The 17,414-nt window shown below is 34.2% G+C and overlaps 1 protein-coding gene across 2 annotated transcripts in view; it reads right to left on the bottom strand.

Moving 5' to 3' along the window:
* Positions 1-16,772, bottom strand: part of LOC123004649 (glutaredoxin domain-containing cysteine-rich protein CG12206-like) — a 20,445-nt gene extending 3,673 nt beyond the window's left edge. Inside the window, exons 1-3 of one of the 2 annotated variants that reach the window (XM_044398004.1) lie at positions 16,573-16,772; positions 12,886-13,600; positions 4,425-4,658 (exon numbers count right to left, since the gene is read on the bottom strand). In XM_044398004.1, the coding sequence (XP_044253939.1) occupies positions 4,425-4,658; positions 12,886-13,590 (939 nt within the window). In that variant the 5' untranslated portion in view covers positions 13,591-13,600; positions 16,573-16,772. Of the gene's footprint in view, positions 1-4,424; positions 4,659-12,885; positions 13,601-16,449 lie in introns of both variants that reach the window. The other variant, XM_044398003.1, reaches the window with a different exon arrangement.
* Between the last annotated feature and the right edge of the window lie 642 nt (positions 16,773-17,414).

The raw sequence follows: 17,414 nt of genomic DNA, 5'->3' as shown, positions 1-17,414 counted from the left end.
CGTTTTACCGAACAGCTTGTATTTGTACGGAGTGCAAAGAAAGTATGGAACCAAGTAATTGCTGGTTAAAACTATACTGCATATCTGAGAAAAAAGGAATTAAAAAACAACCTTTTTTTGAAATAATTGAATAATAAAATATAMTAATGAAAAGGAGTTTGCTTCTCATAAATTAGTTTTGTAGAAAGTAAACAGTTTAAGCAGAAAACGTTTGTTTTCATACTTTTTCTGTAGACTCGGTAATGTCGAATTTTTTCGGGTAGAAAATTGTCTGTGTGGATATTCCGAGAATAACGAGAATGTTTATTTATTGCCTTAAAATTTCATATTTTTGAGAAAYACGCATCCAATATTTATCTATTTATTGCTAAATGCCCACTTTGGGGACACTACCAAATTGTGGAAAAAATAAAAAAACATTTAATATAATTAATTAAAAAATGAATTTGCATTAAAACCGTTCATAGAACAAATCTATAACAAAAAAAAACAGTATTATAAGGTACTTCTCCCATCTCCCTTGATACCTAATTTATAAAATGGGTAAATAGCGTACASCGTTAAAAACTTCCTAAGAACAGATTTTCCAGACGTCAAATATACTACTCCTATAACATAAATTGAGTAAGTAAAAACGTCCTGCAATAAGTAGTTTTCGTAAAATTGGCCGATTTTTCGTCGATTATTATAACATTGTAACATTGCTGGTGTAATATGATTTATAGTCTTTCTAAGATCTTTAYGGGTTTATGATACGTCACTTAATCGATATTAAATTCGAGAAAACTTTGGGTAAAGTGTGTGAAAAATCCGATGTCTTTCACCTGCCGTAATAAGTCTTCGTTTGCGAAATCAATGAAGCGTTCCAACTCTCAGACAAAATAACTCCACAAGCAAATGTGTAACCGTAATAAAGTAATTGTGCAATCGTACCCCCAGGCCCATAAACCGAGCAGCAGGTGGTTTTCCCATCTCCTCCCAACACTCGTAATCATCCAGCGAACAACTCTCCGCGTCTTTTATGCTCATTTCCTCCTCGCCATATCAATCCTCAAATGGAGTTGGGATTCCCACTCGGAGGGAGAATGACACCGCGAGCACCTAGTCGTAGCTGTATCGACCGCGTCGTGCACCTGAGGCGACTTAATGGATCCGTCTTGTCGGCCCCCGGCTATTTTCTCGCCCAACGCCGAAAATCCCGATTTAATTCAACGGGCGTGTCGCATTTTGCCCACTTCCGGGCGCATTTTTCTCCAGACAATCGATAAATTTCGGGCCGATGCAGTCCTGCGCTCGAAAATTCCACAGGAGGACAGTGACCTTCGACCAGACGCTTCTCCCAACACGCGTGAAGGACGACAAGGAGCGATTTAAGGGCTTAAGTGGACGCTTTCACCTTATTAGGATAATACCCGCCTACGGTAAAGGCAAATATTTTCCTTACGGGGGAGATTGAGTGAATGGTTTAACAATGTTCAGGGTGTTGAAGTTTGATTTTCGAGAATGGATAAATAAACGGTTAATTAAAACATGACTTAGGGTGTTTGTAAGATATTTTAACTTATACTTCCAATGAAAACAAATCCAAGTCAACCGAAAGGTTGTGACCACGTAAATAATATATAATTTAGGCGAAACTGGGCCTATTAAAATATAAATGAAATGAAAAAGAGATTGTGTTCACACACATTTCATACATTTCTATATAATACCCACTCGCCAAGTGAAAGTACTTAAAAATCGAAATAATTACAATCTTAATTACCCACAAAGAGTGATTGATTACATTTATTTGTATAAGTCGACAAGGTAACTCAATTAGAATAATCGAAATTCCTCGTGGTTCTTACAATGTGGTTAAATTGTTTTTATGATGTGTTTTTAAAAAACGTTTTAATGAAATTTTGAACGTTGCCCCTTTATCGTAGCCATAAAGCACCTCACGGGTCGTTACCTCCGTCCCGTAAATATTAGTTTAGCAATCGGGACTTCTTTAGTGCCCGTAAAAAAATCCGGGAGCCTTGACACGCTTTATCCGTGTGCTTGCAATTGAATTTTCTTGACTTCGCTAATAAAATCTCTTCGATTGCACCAAGATCTAAGTCTTGGAAAATGGTGATGTGACCCACATCGGTGGCCTCGATTGTGGACAATTCGACTGTGTCGCTTTCGAATTTTTCGAATTTTTTCGATCGAGCGGAAATTCGCCGTCGACCTGTCGGGACAAAGGACGCCTCTCGCGCTGGATGAATAATAAATCCGAGTTACGGTTTGATGGATACTCCTTTTTATCTCCGAGGCCGAAGATAAACCCTTCGATGGGGAATTATTTATAGATTGGATGGACACGTCGATGAAGGTCTGATGCCTCACAATCAAAATGTAAACGAGGCAATTTGTGACGAACGCCGGACGGAGACTACGCCTTTCCTACACGTGCGAGAGAATATGGCATTTCCGGCCGACAGCCTTACCAACAGTTTGGATTTTCTCCCAAGTCTGTGGCTTTTACAACACAGAAGAAAAGTGCTCGGTCTCGTTACCTTTCTGTAGCCTTTTTTTCTCGCATATCTAAATGGACGTCCATGCTACATATTAAAGTCGTATAAATTTATGCAAAGTGAGATTTATAATAAACGTTAGGTAATAAATTTCGCACTAGAGATTGAATGACGCTCTCTTGGGATGTAATAAACTATAAAATCTGCTTTAACTAGGTATTAATATTTTTTTATTCGAAGTTCAAAATATTTTTTATCTTCAAGCGGTCGAAATTTGCGCCTTTGTGTATTGCTGAAGAAACGGTTGAAGTGTCTTTTTTGTAATCGGAGTTGAAATACCTATTCAAATCCTAGGAGTTGAAATGTCTATAGAGACCGTTCGACCGAGTCAAATATAAGGTCATTTGAAGCACTTCATACGTTGAAATCGCAACTTATTTATCAATTGTTACAAGAATAATTTTAGTTATTTATTAGACGATAAAGAAATTGTTTATGTACGAGTGAAAAGGTTAAGTTTACGTGTGACGAAGACACGAGTGGACTTTTTTCACGTGTAAAATATTTCGTTTTATTTTGTACTCATCTACAAGAATTTCTTTGAATATAAACAGTAGATAAAAATTACTTTATTTCACTTGACGCTAGAAGACTACTGAAATTAGTTGATAAAAGCACTCTTTAACATTGAGTACAAAATAAAATTACTTTATTTCACTAGGCGATCAAAGACTACTTTATCTACTGAAATTAGTTGATAAAAGCACTCTTTAACATTGAGTACAAAATAAAATAATTAAATTATCTCTAAAGCCTCGAAAAAAGCGAAATAACAAAATTATTAGCCAATATTTAACCGGTGCCACTGTGGTGTAACACGAGTCGCCCGTGTACATACATGAATAACAGATACAAACAAATACAAAAATTCTGAATTAAACAGATGTCAAGTCTGTTTTTTTAAATTGAAACATTGGTGTGAAAATACGTCTCTAGTTATTTCGTTATGCTTAAATTAAAATGTTGTCAAAACTTTCACTATCAAATATGTACAAACATCAGTATTTTATTCTAAAAGCAGAATCCAGGAATGTAGTGTTCTGGGTAAAAAATGTGCTTTTCACCACAAAAAAAAAATAAGATGAGTGTGTATGAGAATATAAAAAAATATTCTGCTGAAGAAGTTACAACCAAATATTATAAAAATTGTCAATAAATTTTGTGTAATTAATTTTATATTTTAAATGAGCTCGAAAGGTCTAAGTTCTTTTTCAGCTTAGTTTAAAAATTGCCACTTTGTTTTGCAACCAGCGCCGTTGTTTTGGTGTCTTCTTTCTCATTTATAATTATTTTGAATCCTTGTCTATTTCTTACGAAAAATTGAATCTTACTTAGCAAAATGACATTACAAATGGCGTCGAAATTTTAAGGGTGTGGTAGTTTTTTATGACTCCAGTTTTCGCACTTTTCTTTTATTAAAATTACCACGAATGGATTTGTACCAACGATAAGGCTGACTATAAGATTTTTGTAATTTTAAAAATGACAAAAAGTAACCTTGTTACCATCGTAATTAAAGCCATTTTTCGAAAATAAATTAATAAAAATGATTTCAATGTATTTCATACAGGAACTAGAAAAAATACTGATAAAAACCGTGTATTACAACTTTAGAGTCAGCTCTTTCAACAAATTAATAAAAATATATTTGTCGAAATCTCAGGTGTTTCAAAATACGTAGTTTTAACAATTAATTGTTCAAGTATTTCGTATATGTGTTAAATTACAACACAGTTCGAATGATCGAAACCCTCCTACGACCTTCCTCGTGAACTATCACGAATCTGTCTAATCAAAGCCCGCAAAGATCGCGGTTTCTCGCGTCCCCAAGGCCGATCGATGGGGTCCTTGCATCGGACTTACCCCAACGTGTTGCCCGTCGACGAACACCTGTGGCACGAGTATTTGGTCGCAACGCATGCGTTCCCTTATCTCGTTCTGGTATTCGGTGCTCATAAAGACGTCTCGTTCTTCGAACTTGATAAGGAGGGTGCGGAGGATTTGCTTGACTTTCATGCACGCCTGGTACGTCTCTCTCAAGATTCCCATCGTCGTCGTGTAGACCACCACTTTACCGGCGTCCTTCTCTTTGTAATTCTGCAAAAACGATTAGACGTTTTACTTCGGGCAATTACACGCTATTTCTTAGCGTCGAGCTAAGCCCGGAAACGGGACGAAGCATTGATTTTCTAATATTATAAAAATATGTTATTTATAAAATGAACTATTATAAAATCAAGTTCGTGCTGTTGGTTGAGTTTTTAGTCGAAATGCATATTCATTAGGAAAATCATTATTGGATATACACTTTTCACGTGCAGCTAATCGCATTGTGTACATTTGCAATGTAAATAAATATGTATGTACGTTGTTGGAAATGCAAAAAAATTGTTAACAAATGTTGATAAACCGAAAGTAATAATGGAGCTCGTTTAAAACTAAAAATAAACAATATTAAAATAAAATAAAGTACGAATAGTAAAAGGTATTCACAGCATTAACAAAGGTGAATTTAAAACACCAAGTTTAAGATTTAGTGTGTAATTTCATATTTTTTTAGTTTACATTAAAAGCTATCAGCCAGAATTTCGGGATTAACGGATGAGCTAAAAGTAAATTTTTCAAAAGTTTTGTAGATTGTTAAAAACAATTTCTTTTTAAATTTAACATTTTAAACCAATTTATTTACTGTAGGTATTTTTAAAGTTTATGCTATTTGTTGGCGTTGGCGAGCAGATTGGAGTACCAAAAAGAAAATATAAAGACGCAATAAGAGTCAAACCAAGCATACAGAAAGAATTCGTATTCTTTAGAGTGGTTTAGAGTAAGTTATAATTCCAGTCAGCAATTTAATTTTTACTTTAATAGTGAATTCCTTGTTTGAAAATAAAAATTCTGAGCTTATTGATCTTTAACTGTTTTTATGTTGATGTTCCGGGTTTTAAATCAAAATCGAAACATTTTTTATTTATTTATTTCAATTTATTTATTATTACTCCAAAATTCAATAATCCTGAATCTCTACTTAAATAAACGATTAGCGAAAACAATCAACTTCAAGCGGAAGCGATTAGAAAGGGATTAAAAGTAATTAATTCGTAATTTATTAACAGTATATTTAATTGTGTTTTTGTTGACTTCCGTTATTCTCTAAACTGGTGGACCCTAAATTTTTCAATTAAGAGATATTTATTATTGTAAAATGAGTTTAATGGTGTATTGGCCCAATTTCGACCTAATATCCCAATCTTGCACATCACTTCCTCAGCAGAACGGCACATCGATTGAACTTTCCTACTGGGACATCTATTTCATTAAAATCCAGTTCGTTAGTTTGTTATAGGGTGGAAGAGCAATTTTTACAGCGTACATCTTAATTTTGTTTATAAAAAACTACTCCCATCCTAGCTCTTGCAAATTTAATAATAAAAAACATATTGCGTGCTCACAATTGTATCGATCAAAGTACGAGTCTTTGGGGGATTTTAAAAACTCCTATTGTTCAATTGTGACAAATCTCCGGGCGGAATATCAATAGAAGCTTTCGGAAAACACAGAGTTTCCAGGAATACAATTATAAAAGACGCGACCCCGAGGAGTTGCGGCTACTTCCGGATCAAGTTGTAAAGTGCGGACAAACTTCCTAAACTTAGTTGAGGAGGAAAATCGTTAATTAACTCAAAGACCTTTGAGGATTTGAGTGTCTTTGAGCGTTAAAAAAATATCAAATGAAATTTTTCCCAACCTGTTGATAGCCTGTTGTCAAGGGTCCTCTAACGTTACAAGACGAGATTAATTGAAAAGGAGCTGTAGCGTAACGCTCCGCTATGTAATCTTTACCGCTACAACACGGAGTGTCGCATGAAACGGCAATGCGGCCGTAATTGATGGAATTTTAGACCGTAAACAGTCACTGCGATTTTATATTCCGGCCATATGACACGGACTAGAACAGGAAATGCCGACAATCGGAAGAATCTTGATATAAACTAGGACGAAATTTTTGCAACAGATGCGACAAGCCACATATAGGCAAAGAGGTCCCAGAAATGGTACATACGTGAGGTGATTAGCGATGGTGTGAAATTGGGTAACGATAGCCGAGCCGTGGAAGTGGATCGTGACAGTAGCTGAGCGAAATGACAAATGATTTCTGTTAAATCATATTTACTTAAGGGGTAAGCTGTGTTAAGTCTCGCCGGTTTAGAATACATTGCAACAACGTCTGTTGGAGAATGAGAGTTTACAAAATTCCGTTTCAGTACATTTTATTAAGTTTACTTCTTTAAATACTCATTTTAAACGAAATTGTGCATTAAATATAGATATATTATTTATTTGTTCATTCGCAGAAATCATTTTAAAAGATTAATGTCCGGATTCTGGAACAATTTAACTTTAGTTAAATCGGTATCGGTAGTTACTAATAAGGTAACACTGATCTGATTGATGTTTCTTTAGCAATTATGGAACCGATAAAATTTATCTTACGAAAAGTCTTTTCAGAGACCGTCCCCACAAGGATTTTTATTTTTGAGTTTAGACTATAATGTTGTCAAGTTATTCAACTTAAAAAATTTGGAAATCTGTTTTTACATTTTGTTGTTATTTTAGATTTTACTGATTAGTCAGTGCTTATAATTCTCTGTCTTCTTCTTAGTTGTATTCTGTTATTAATTTGCATTCTTTTAAAATCCCATACAGGGTCGTTAATAAGTATGGTTATGATTGTCCAAATTTCCCCTAATATTTTGGTTAATTATTTACAAAATTTTAAAGTAATAATAAACAGATAATTTGAACACAACAATTTATGATACTTTAAAATGTCAAATTAAAAATAAAAATGCACTTTAAATCGCAATTAAGAGGTGTTGGATAAAGTTTTATATGAGACACATGTGTACAAATAAGTCACTTAAGTCACTTGCATGACTTATTTGTAATATAACATACTTGTACAACCATAAATAATCATGTATCAAACATTACACTTTGGTAAATCGTTTTCAATATTCGACATTTTTTGACTACTCGTGGTATTATAACTGACTATTTTACGAATTATTTTCGTACTTTGTTTATTTTTCAATGATAAGATGAACAACTCTTACGAAAGTGAGTAATAACTAATAACTATTACAATAATACGAGTAAATGAAATAAAACTGAGATTTCATTTATTTGATGTAACATAAACCAAAATACAAAATTTTAAATGTTCTTATAAATTTTTGTATTACTCTTATTGATTACCAATAGATATTGGTAAGTTTCATAAAACTTGTATTTAGTATTAGGATTTTTAACGTTTCTTAATGCTTAACACAAAAATGTGTAGAAGAGTAATTTCCAAAAGCATTTTATGAATAATAGTCAACTTTATAATACATACTATAAATGTCTTTTTTTGTAAAAGATATGGTTTCCGTTTCTGCAAAAGAATCTGTACATTAAAATGACTCTTCGAGGTTAAGAAACTTCACTGTTTCATACAGAAAAAAAATATATGAAAAGTGACCCACAAGAATTAGAGGCCACACAATTCTGTTTCTTAAATGGCAGCATTTGGGAAAAATAATGTATACCAAAGTAATATTCAACGTTAGAGGTTAGAGGTTGAAAACACCGAAATTTGCAAAAACAAGATAAATTGCAGGATTTTATTGCATTTTTCACTTTTAATGCGATGCTATTTCACGATATTTCTCTTTCCAGTCATAAAGCACGCTCTAATCACTGGATCGTATTAAAATCATGCCGAACAAATTGCCGACAATTCCTGCATTCGTATGCGTGTATGTCCAACAACACATCGCTTAACGCCCGTCTTGTTTATTTGTATAATTGAGCTTGAACGTGTTTAAAACGGCGTGAAATGGCGGCGTTTTATCATAATTTACCCATCAAAGAACCTTCCCAATTAATTAACGACGAAAACTATACAAATGGAGCGGCGTTCATGCATCAAGCTTTAATTGAGACGGGGAAAAAGCAGTGCAGGGCACGTGTGAGTGCGTGGGATTTACCCAGGAATAGAAAAGAAATTTTTTTTCAATTTTCTCCGATTTTTCTTAAAAAACCAACACTCAAACCTTGACCTTTGTGAATCGTGAGAATGCTAAGCAATCAATCTGCAATAATGGCAGTTTTGCGCCACGTGACGCGGGTGTTATAATCCTCACTTTTTCCCTAGTGAGAAAAGGCGATTTTTAAGTCACCTTGAATCGAAAAATGCGGAACAGTTTTGACTTTGTTACGTAAACAATATGTGATATTTCGTTAAGTATCTTTTGACGTAATCTCAATTTTAGAAAGTAAAGTGCCCTGAAAATTTTTTCTCGTTTGGTGGCACGGCAACTTAATTAATTTTAATTCGTGCAATAAGTAGGTAATTATGAATAAGTGTTGCGGGAACTAAAACTGAATAATAATCGCAAGCCGCAGTGGCGCAACTTTCATTCGGCGCGAAAAAAATTCAGATTGAAACGAGGGCACGTAAGTGGCCGATTACGGCCTTATGAGCGGCCTCCACCAATCGATCGCGAAAAATGAGTCGTTTGCGTCAACGGCTGGGAAGCGGATGAGTTGCTGCATCGCATTGTTGTGGTAACAATACGATCGAAGATGAGAACTCAGCGAGAAACAATGAATTTCAAGAGGATTTCCTCCAGAGACGTTTATTGATATTTAAAAACGTCAAAATGGTCAAAGAGCGCCACCGGAGGAACTAGGCGATTCGCCACAGAAGGTCAAGTTGAGAATGAAAATAAAATTTTGTATGGTAAACACAATTACGGCATTTTTTTAATAATAATAATAATTATAAGAATATGAGCGCAAAATGTTAAATTGATGACTGGAGAACGTGTTGTTTCTCTTTCTTTGTCATCCTAATGATTTTCAACATGAAAAACGTGTTGTCGATTGTTAAAGAAAAGTTTTTCGTTGTTGTGCGTTATACCAGTTTGGAAAAAGGTCTCCAATTTAAAAAATTTAAATGTTTTCTGGTTTACAATATCCTTGTCAGAAATCCAGTTCCTATACAAATCCAGATCGAAAAATGTCAGGCATTTAACAACCATGTTCACTATTCTAGAAATGTAGCATAAACTGAAACCTACTTATTGCCCACAAGCCAACCGAAACGTATCACAGCATTCAACTCCTGCCAGCAATCAACTAACATTTCGATTTTTCCCCGACCTCAAACTTTTGTCTCCGTACACCTGTATTCCATTCTTCGTAACAATTTCAATTTTATCTCTTTCTCCGTGAAGCGTATCGCACCTGTACCGAGCTAAATCACTAAAAAAATGTGCGGTTTTGGGAGGAACGTCTCGGTCCACCGGCCACACCTTTCACTTTCGGCTATCAATAAATCACAGTGAATTTTTCGCAACCATTGTTGAAATGTCAGCATTTGTATTACTTCCAAGACGCTAACTCATAAATCATTTTTGCGCTATCAATTAGGATAAGACCAGTGGCGTACCTTGAAAACCGGATCGCTATAGTAGCGAATGTTGGCCCGGACGCGGTTTTTGAAGCCCCGGATCGTGCCTTTAGGACTTAGAATCTCGACGTCAGGAGCTAACATCACACTAATCACTTGATTTGATTACTGTTATCTTATCAAAAAATTACGTTTAATTAGCTCGGTATGATTCACAAAAATTCGAGAATTATGTGATTAAGGTTTCGAAGCATAAAGAGATTTAGCATTCATGTGGTTATATTTAGAGCGAGTGCAGAGGAGATTTATTGATGATTCTGGACACGTTTTATTGTACAGAAATTTTTAGAGAGAGTTCGGATGACAGCAATGCCTCTTAGTAACATTGAAGCTATTGTATTGGCACTATTGTCTCAAATTGAATGCGTTTACGTTACTGTTAAACTCGGTGATTCACCGGAGGCAAGAGACCGAGAATTACAATATGACCCCTAACACCCAAACGTTAAGATAACTTCAGCAATTGTCACCGATAGTGATTATATTTATTCGAGATTGGTACCGCGCGAGTTAAAATCAAATCAGATCAGAGATTTTTAACCCAACGCACGTCGTCACATTTACATTTTTGCAATTAATTTTTTTACCGGTTTGACTTAGGTAACCTTGAACTTTCCCGACATATGGTCTATAAAAACAAGAAATAACCACGACTAAATCGTTTTAAAATAGCAACTTGTTGTTGCCAAGGGCCCAAATTATATTTAAAACAATTTTAAATCACCTCATGTGTGTATACATGTGTATACAGTCGCATTCAGATTTTTGTAAATATTTGTTTCCTCAGATTTGCTTGGTTGATCTTGAACTTTGCTTATAAAAATTGCAAATACTTACTTATCGATGCTACGATAAAAACAAACTAACTTGGAGAGACTTGAAATATATTACTAAATCGATAGAAACAGTAAGTTTTGATGTGGTCTAATAAGCCCAGTTGACATCACTGTCTTCTTATTTATACCCGACATGTATCCTGATTTATGAAACAGGAATCAAAAAAATGACCCATAACCACATTTCTTAAGACATCGCTAGAAATCATTTTTATTCAAGTTGTTACTACTGTCTGCATTTTTGTGTTAATTTCAAGCATTTTAAGTAAGGACAAAAAAAATATCTCAAAACTGAATTTATTTTAGTTTCAACAAACATTCACTGGTCTGCAATTATTTTTTTAGCAGTTTGACCTAACCAATTTTGAACTTGCATATTTGTTTAATTAATTAAACAATATACATATGTGACAAATATTGGTAAATAAATGAAGACAATTCGCTGACAACAATGTTTTCTACCACATTTAAATTTTTAAATTGAGGTGCCGTTTTCATGAGAACACAACACCAGGTAAAAACAAAAACTAAATGTGGAACAAACATTTTCAACTCGCACATTAATTTTAACGTTGTTTGACCTATCTGACTATGAACTTTCATCTCCTACATGTGAAAATTAATTTCAAAAATTACAAAATAGTAAACATGTGATGTGGTTTTTATGTCGTCTAATTATCTCTCAGAACATTTTTAGAACCTTAAAAATGAATGTTTTGTTGACAGGCTTTTGTCACAATTATAGTAACCATTTTGTAGTTGCCACTGTTTATATTTACGTACTTTTATAATTTCTAGAACATTCTAATGACATGTTTTTAGAATAGTTTTCATTATTTAAATTAGTAAACCGAAAGTAAGTCACATTGGTTAATAAATTTATTTATCTGATAAACAACTTATTGATGATAGGTTTAAACAAAGAAATAAAACAAACAAATTCAATTTTTTTTGTTTTTTTGTAGTCTAATAGAAAGTTCAATTAAAAAATGGCACTTTTAAATCTAAACCTAATTTTAAAAAAAATAATTAATTTAATATAATAATTATTATACAATAATTAATAAAAAACTTTAAGCTGCCAATTAAAAAATTATACAAGATTGCAAACATATCAATAAATATATAACAACGGTCAGTGATTGATTTTATTTCATATGCTCGTAGCTTTATTTCTAGAACACTTTAGAATGTCAATTTGTCCTTAGAATATTTTTCAGATTTGTAAACAATAAATAAAGAAACCTAAAATAAGTCACGTTTTTAAGTATTAACAGATTAATAAATTCATTTAACCGATAAATGACTTGCTGATTCACTAAAACTAGGAAATGGAATAAGCAAGTTTCTAAATTTTTGTGGTTACCTATTAACAGGAAGTTTATTTGCCTTGGGTTGGTGCAACTGTCAGTGTTTTATTTTGAACACAGAAATTTAAGTAATGCTAAACATTGAACTTCCTCTTCATCTATAGTAAATCTAGAAATATTTGGAAACAGAGTATCATCGCCTTTTGGTAAACCACAAATGGCCTGCTACCGAGCTTAATCCTCATAAAAGTATCCTAAACAATTTTCTTCTCTATACACTGAAGTGCAGAATTTTGACCTGGGGTGGTGGGTTTTGAAATATTTAGAACTAAAAGTACTTGGCTTTGTTTCCAAATATTTCTAGATCTACTGTAGGTACACCCTAAAAATTCAAAGCAATATTTTTTAACAAAGATAAGTTAAATTTTTCTTTTATTTGACCGTGAATATACAAGTATGTCTAGAAATGTCTAATAAATGCAATAAATGAATAAACAATTCCATAGTGTGTATTTTTGACACTTGTGACCTTGAACCTTCCCGCTTTTTGTTCAAAATCTACCAATTAGCGTCACATGCACGTATACCAACTGTTACATAACTGGACCTCGCATATGTCTAATGGTGTCACTACTTAAAAAAAGCAAAGCCGGTGTCCTTACCTTCGCAACGGAATTAATTTGAAGGAAAGTGGCAATTCCCGCTCTGACCCGGTTTTTGACCCCCCTCACCGTCCCTTTAGCGCTCCTAATGGTCGCGGCACCGTCTCCGAGAAGGTCCTTATACCCGGCAAAAGTCTCGTCCTCGACGACTTTCGGCACATCATTGTCCTCACTCACATGCTCGTTTAGATGAAACTTGTAGAACATATCGGTCTCCAGAATTGGCTTCACTTCCTTCTGCTCCTCCTTGCGCTCCTCGTAGCTCTTGACAACGACACTTTTGCGGATGTCCTGAAGGAGCGTCTGAGGCATCGGCTTCGGAGAGGCCTTCCCCGAGTCGCACGAGTCGTTGTCGCTGTCTGTCAGTGATGCCGTTCTCTGGTGCTGGATGAGCGTCACCGAAGTGTTCTTCTTGGGGGGCGGCGTGCCGTCCAAATCACTGCACGTGCCCGAGTCCAGAGTGTCACTCGGCGACGTCTGGCCACTGGACATGACGTTGTAGAAAAAGTACGGCCTGGACATCATCTCCGAGGAGTTGACGCTGATGCGGATGCACGGCGGGCATGACACCTCTTCGGCGGGGTTGATGCGGATCTTGACGACGTGACTGGGAGAATGAGAGCTTTGCAGCGAGTGTTGTACCGGTGTGGAGGCTGGAGGGGACCGAGTCTTCGGAGGTAGCGGCGGTGCCACGAGCTGTTCCATTGTAAGAGACCTGCAATTGAACGGATTGTGAAGGCCTTTCGATGGCAGTTGCTAATGGTTATAAAGTTTTCTCGATTGCACGAAATTTAATGCAGAGAACGAGACAAAAGTTCTTAATAAACTAAAAAAATCAAGCAAATTGGAAATACAGAAAATATATAGAAATATTTTCACGAGTATAAGAGAAAAAAGCTAATAACAATTTGTCCAGGTAATAAAAATTCGATTGAACGTCGAAGGAAATTAATTGGAATAAGCGCGAAGATAAGTTTTAATAATTGGACCAAAGATAGCATCAGACAAAATAAGAAATAAACAAAAATAAAAAAATTGTATGAGAGTATAATTGCTAAAATAACTATTTAAAAAAATGTCTTTCGTCTTAAGCTTAAATAATATAGGAAATAAAGCTACTATTCCAGCGGTATTACAGTTTGTTTTAATGTAAAATATATCATTTGTCGCCCTTGAATCTTAAAAAACATATTTAACACTTCTGCAATACAATTGTAAAAGTTCAAAAGCTAAAAAAATCAAAAAAATTAAATTTGTTGTTACTTTGACTTCCCGGGTTACTTTACTGTTACTTTTACTTAGGTACCTACCGAAATTATGTTTATTTTATTTTTATCCCATATAACATACCAAAAAATAACACATTTAATTTTTTTTATGAAAATATCTATATATTTTATGTTTTGTGTTTAATGAGTTTAATAAAGTTTATTTACATCATATATTACATATTTTTAGTTATAATGTGTCAAAGTACCCTCCAGGTTAGCATAACTTTGATTTTTAACGTAATTAGAGGGACTGTCAAAATAGCCCCGAAGTTTCTTTGACAATTTTTTAATTTTTTTTTGGAAAAACTATGATCTTGAGGCAAAATTTTAAGTTTGTTTGTAAAAGCAAAAGGATCAATTGTTCGGATGCTAATTTTTTCAAGAAAATTTTGCAAAAAATTAAAAAGATACATTAGCAAAACCTCTCAAAATATGTCAAAGTAACCCCGATTTACGGTACCTCATGATTTAGAGAGAGCATCTTGGTTCATTTGTTTTTAAAGAAATAGGTTTTTTTTGAAGGCAAACGTTTTTATTTATTGACAGTTCAAGAATTAATGAGAAAAAGAGTGAAAGTACAAAACAAAATAATTACAGATTATTGAAAAAACTGACTGCAAATGTTGCTATTTTCAAGAATAAAATTAATATTAAACTGATTTTCTTTAATTATCAGGAAAATAAACTAAAAGTAATCTTAATTAATTAGCGGAACGAATTTAACTTACGTATAAGAGTAAAAATTGATTCAACACTCGAGATTATCAATCAGAAATCTCAAAAAGACAAAGGCGGAGAAAGTCTTAATTAAAACTGAGAGTAGATACGGGTACAGGCAAAGAAACTGAGTTGTACCCAAGATTAATAACAAGCTAAAATTGTGCCATCTTCGTAGGTTGAAGAAAGTTTAAGCAATTTACGTGAAATCATCAAAAATGATAGGTTGTAAAATCATATTATTTAAAACGATTCATATAAAACGTTCAGTTTAAAAGATTTCATAACACCGCTCTAACTGCGAAATTATTCGACTTTTATGTATCTTATAATTTAAATTGATATTTCCAGTTGATGTAATCAGATTAAAAGTGTGAACTCGAGGAATTCTTTACTTATTAGATAACGGACGAAGCAAATGGAAATTTACAAAATTTTGTAACTAATGCACATAACTTGTCACCGGCCCAGTCAAATAATGTTTAAAATTACAAATTATAAATTGCTGTTATTAACATATAGATATGTAATTTAAAAAGCGCTCAGAACTTGCGGTTTAATTGAAAGTAAAAGAACGTTTTTGAAAGGCGATACTTTTTTGTAATTTGATTTAAATTGAAATTGTGTGAAACTGTGCCAGTGAGTTCAAAGAAGTAAATAAAATCAATCGCAAATAAAACACTGAAAATTTATATTCAAAACAAACCGTTATTTATTAATATGTAGGATCGTGAATAATTAAAAATGAAAGGAAAACCAGTTAAAATATTAATTAACATTCATTTTAATTAAATAATACTGGATTAATTTATTTTATGGACCCACTTGAAGGGACCGAAATTCTTTACAACGAAAGTTTACAAAGGTAGGTGTGTGTGTGAATTCAACCTTTATGGGTTTCATCGCGGAAGCTTCTTATTGACAAGTTCATTCTAATTTAGAAGCACTAAACCGGAAATAATGAAATTTCATAAGCCATGTTATACAAGAAGTCTCATCCTTTCATTATCCAACAGAGGATCGTATTGCGCAAAATTTAAGAAAATTGAGGTCTGAAGCGGCGAAGGACAGCCACTACCTTAGGGTACTACTGCTACCAGAAGAATGAGGCTAAGAACACGTTTGAAGAGAACATAAACAACTCCAAGAATGAAAATTGCCAAGTATTATAAGTGTTACTACAAAAATTGAAACTGCTGGAAATTAAGTGCCATTTAAACACAAAATTGAAAAAAAAATAATGAAAAATCAAAAGTAACAAACTACTAGTATGACATTAGTGTCACCGTGAAAATATAAAAATATTAAATAAATATTTACTACTCGAGAATGAGGCTACGAAAGATTTCTAGACAAACACATAATTGCAATTCAGAAAAACAGAAACAAAAGAAGTAAAGTAGTACCAGAACAAAAAATCAAATTTAGGACAACAAGAAATATTGAAATAATAAACAATACACCCCAGAATATAAAAATGGTCAAAGTGCTACTCAAAATGAGGCTATGGAAAAGTTGTAAAAGAATGTTTGTTATTTACAAAGACAGAAAGTGCTATATTTTAGTACTATGATACCTTTAGGCTAATTATTTGCGATGCTGCGGTTCCAAAGATAAACAACCCATTAAACAGCGTCTGAGAAGTCCAAAAAGCTCCACTCTCAGATCGCACTTGTGTTAATTGATAGCATCCAAGTACCTCGTGTTTTTGGCCAATTAAATACCGGTTTCAACCATCTGTTTACCGCTTTTAAGCACCCAAAACTAATCACTTGTTTCACCGGCGCAGCACAAGTACCAATGGTACGTCAATTAACGGCATCGAGTGGTACCGACTAACTGTACGACGACCGCGGCGGTCACTCCAAGACTGTGCCACTTGCAGTCTCAGCTCGGCGGCTTTCTCGATGACATTGGTACTCTCTCCTCTGTGCGTAATTTTCGCAACCCCGAGGTACCACCCGAATTCGAAAGCGATTCCGATGATTTATCTCCAGAGAAAGTCAGTGCAGGGCCAAGGCTGATCGAAATAACGGATCCAAACGTCACTACCGCTTTGAATTATTCATCCAGATAAATGTTTCATTAAAGCGGAAAAAAATGAATAGCAGTAACATATTACGGGACACGTGAATTACGGAAACGTGGATAGAAGTCACGTGGATGCGGTTCAAAAACAAATGCGTTTTTGAAGAGGACGGAGAAAGCGGAGCGGTGAAGGGATTTATTAAAACTGGATTTTCTGTTTTCTGATTTTTCAGCGACATTTAAGTTGAGCCACTGTTCTGCTTTTTTCACGCGGGTACAATTTCACAAAAGCTAATAAGTGCTAATGGATGGTTGGAAACAATAGAAAATTACAACGGAACACAGTCGCCAGTTTTTGAACAAGAATGAACCCTAGGAGTTTGACCCTTGTGGGACTAGAATTACTGAACGGTAAACAAAAAAATACCTTTTTTTCTATATTAATAACATTAAAATAGAATGTTACGAGTACATTTGACTCCCCCAAAATATGGAAGAGAAGTACATATGTAA

Source organism: Tribolium madens, unplaced genomic scaffold (assembly GCF_015345945.1).
Source record: "Tribolium madens isolate multiple individuals breed KSU strain unplaced genomic scaffold, Tmad_KSU_1.1 Scaffold_20;HRSCAF=117;Tcas5.2_LG4, whole genome shotgun sequence".
NCBI lineage: Eukaryota > Metazoa > Arthropoda > Insecta > Coleoptera > Tenebrionidae > Tribolium > Tribolium madens.
This window is presented reverse-complemented; position numbering and strand designations above follow the sequence as displayed.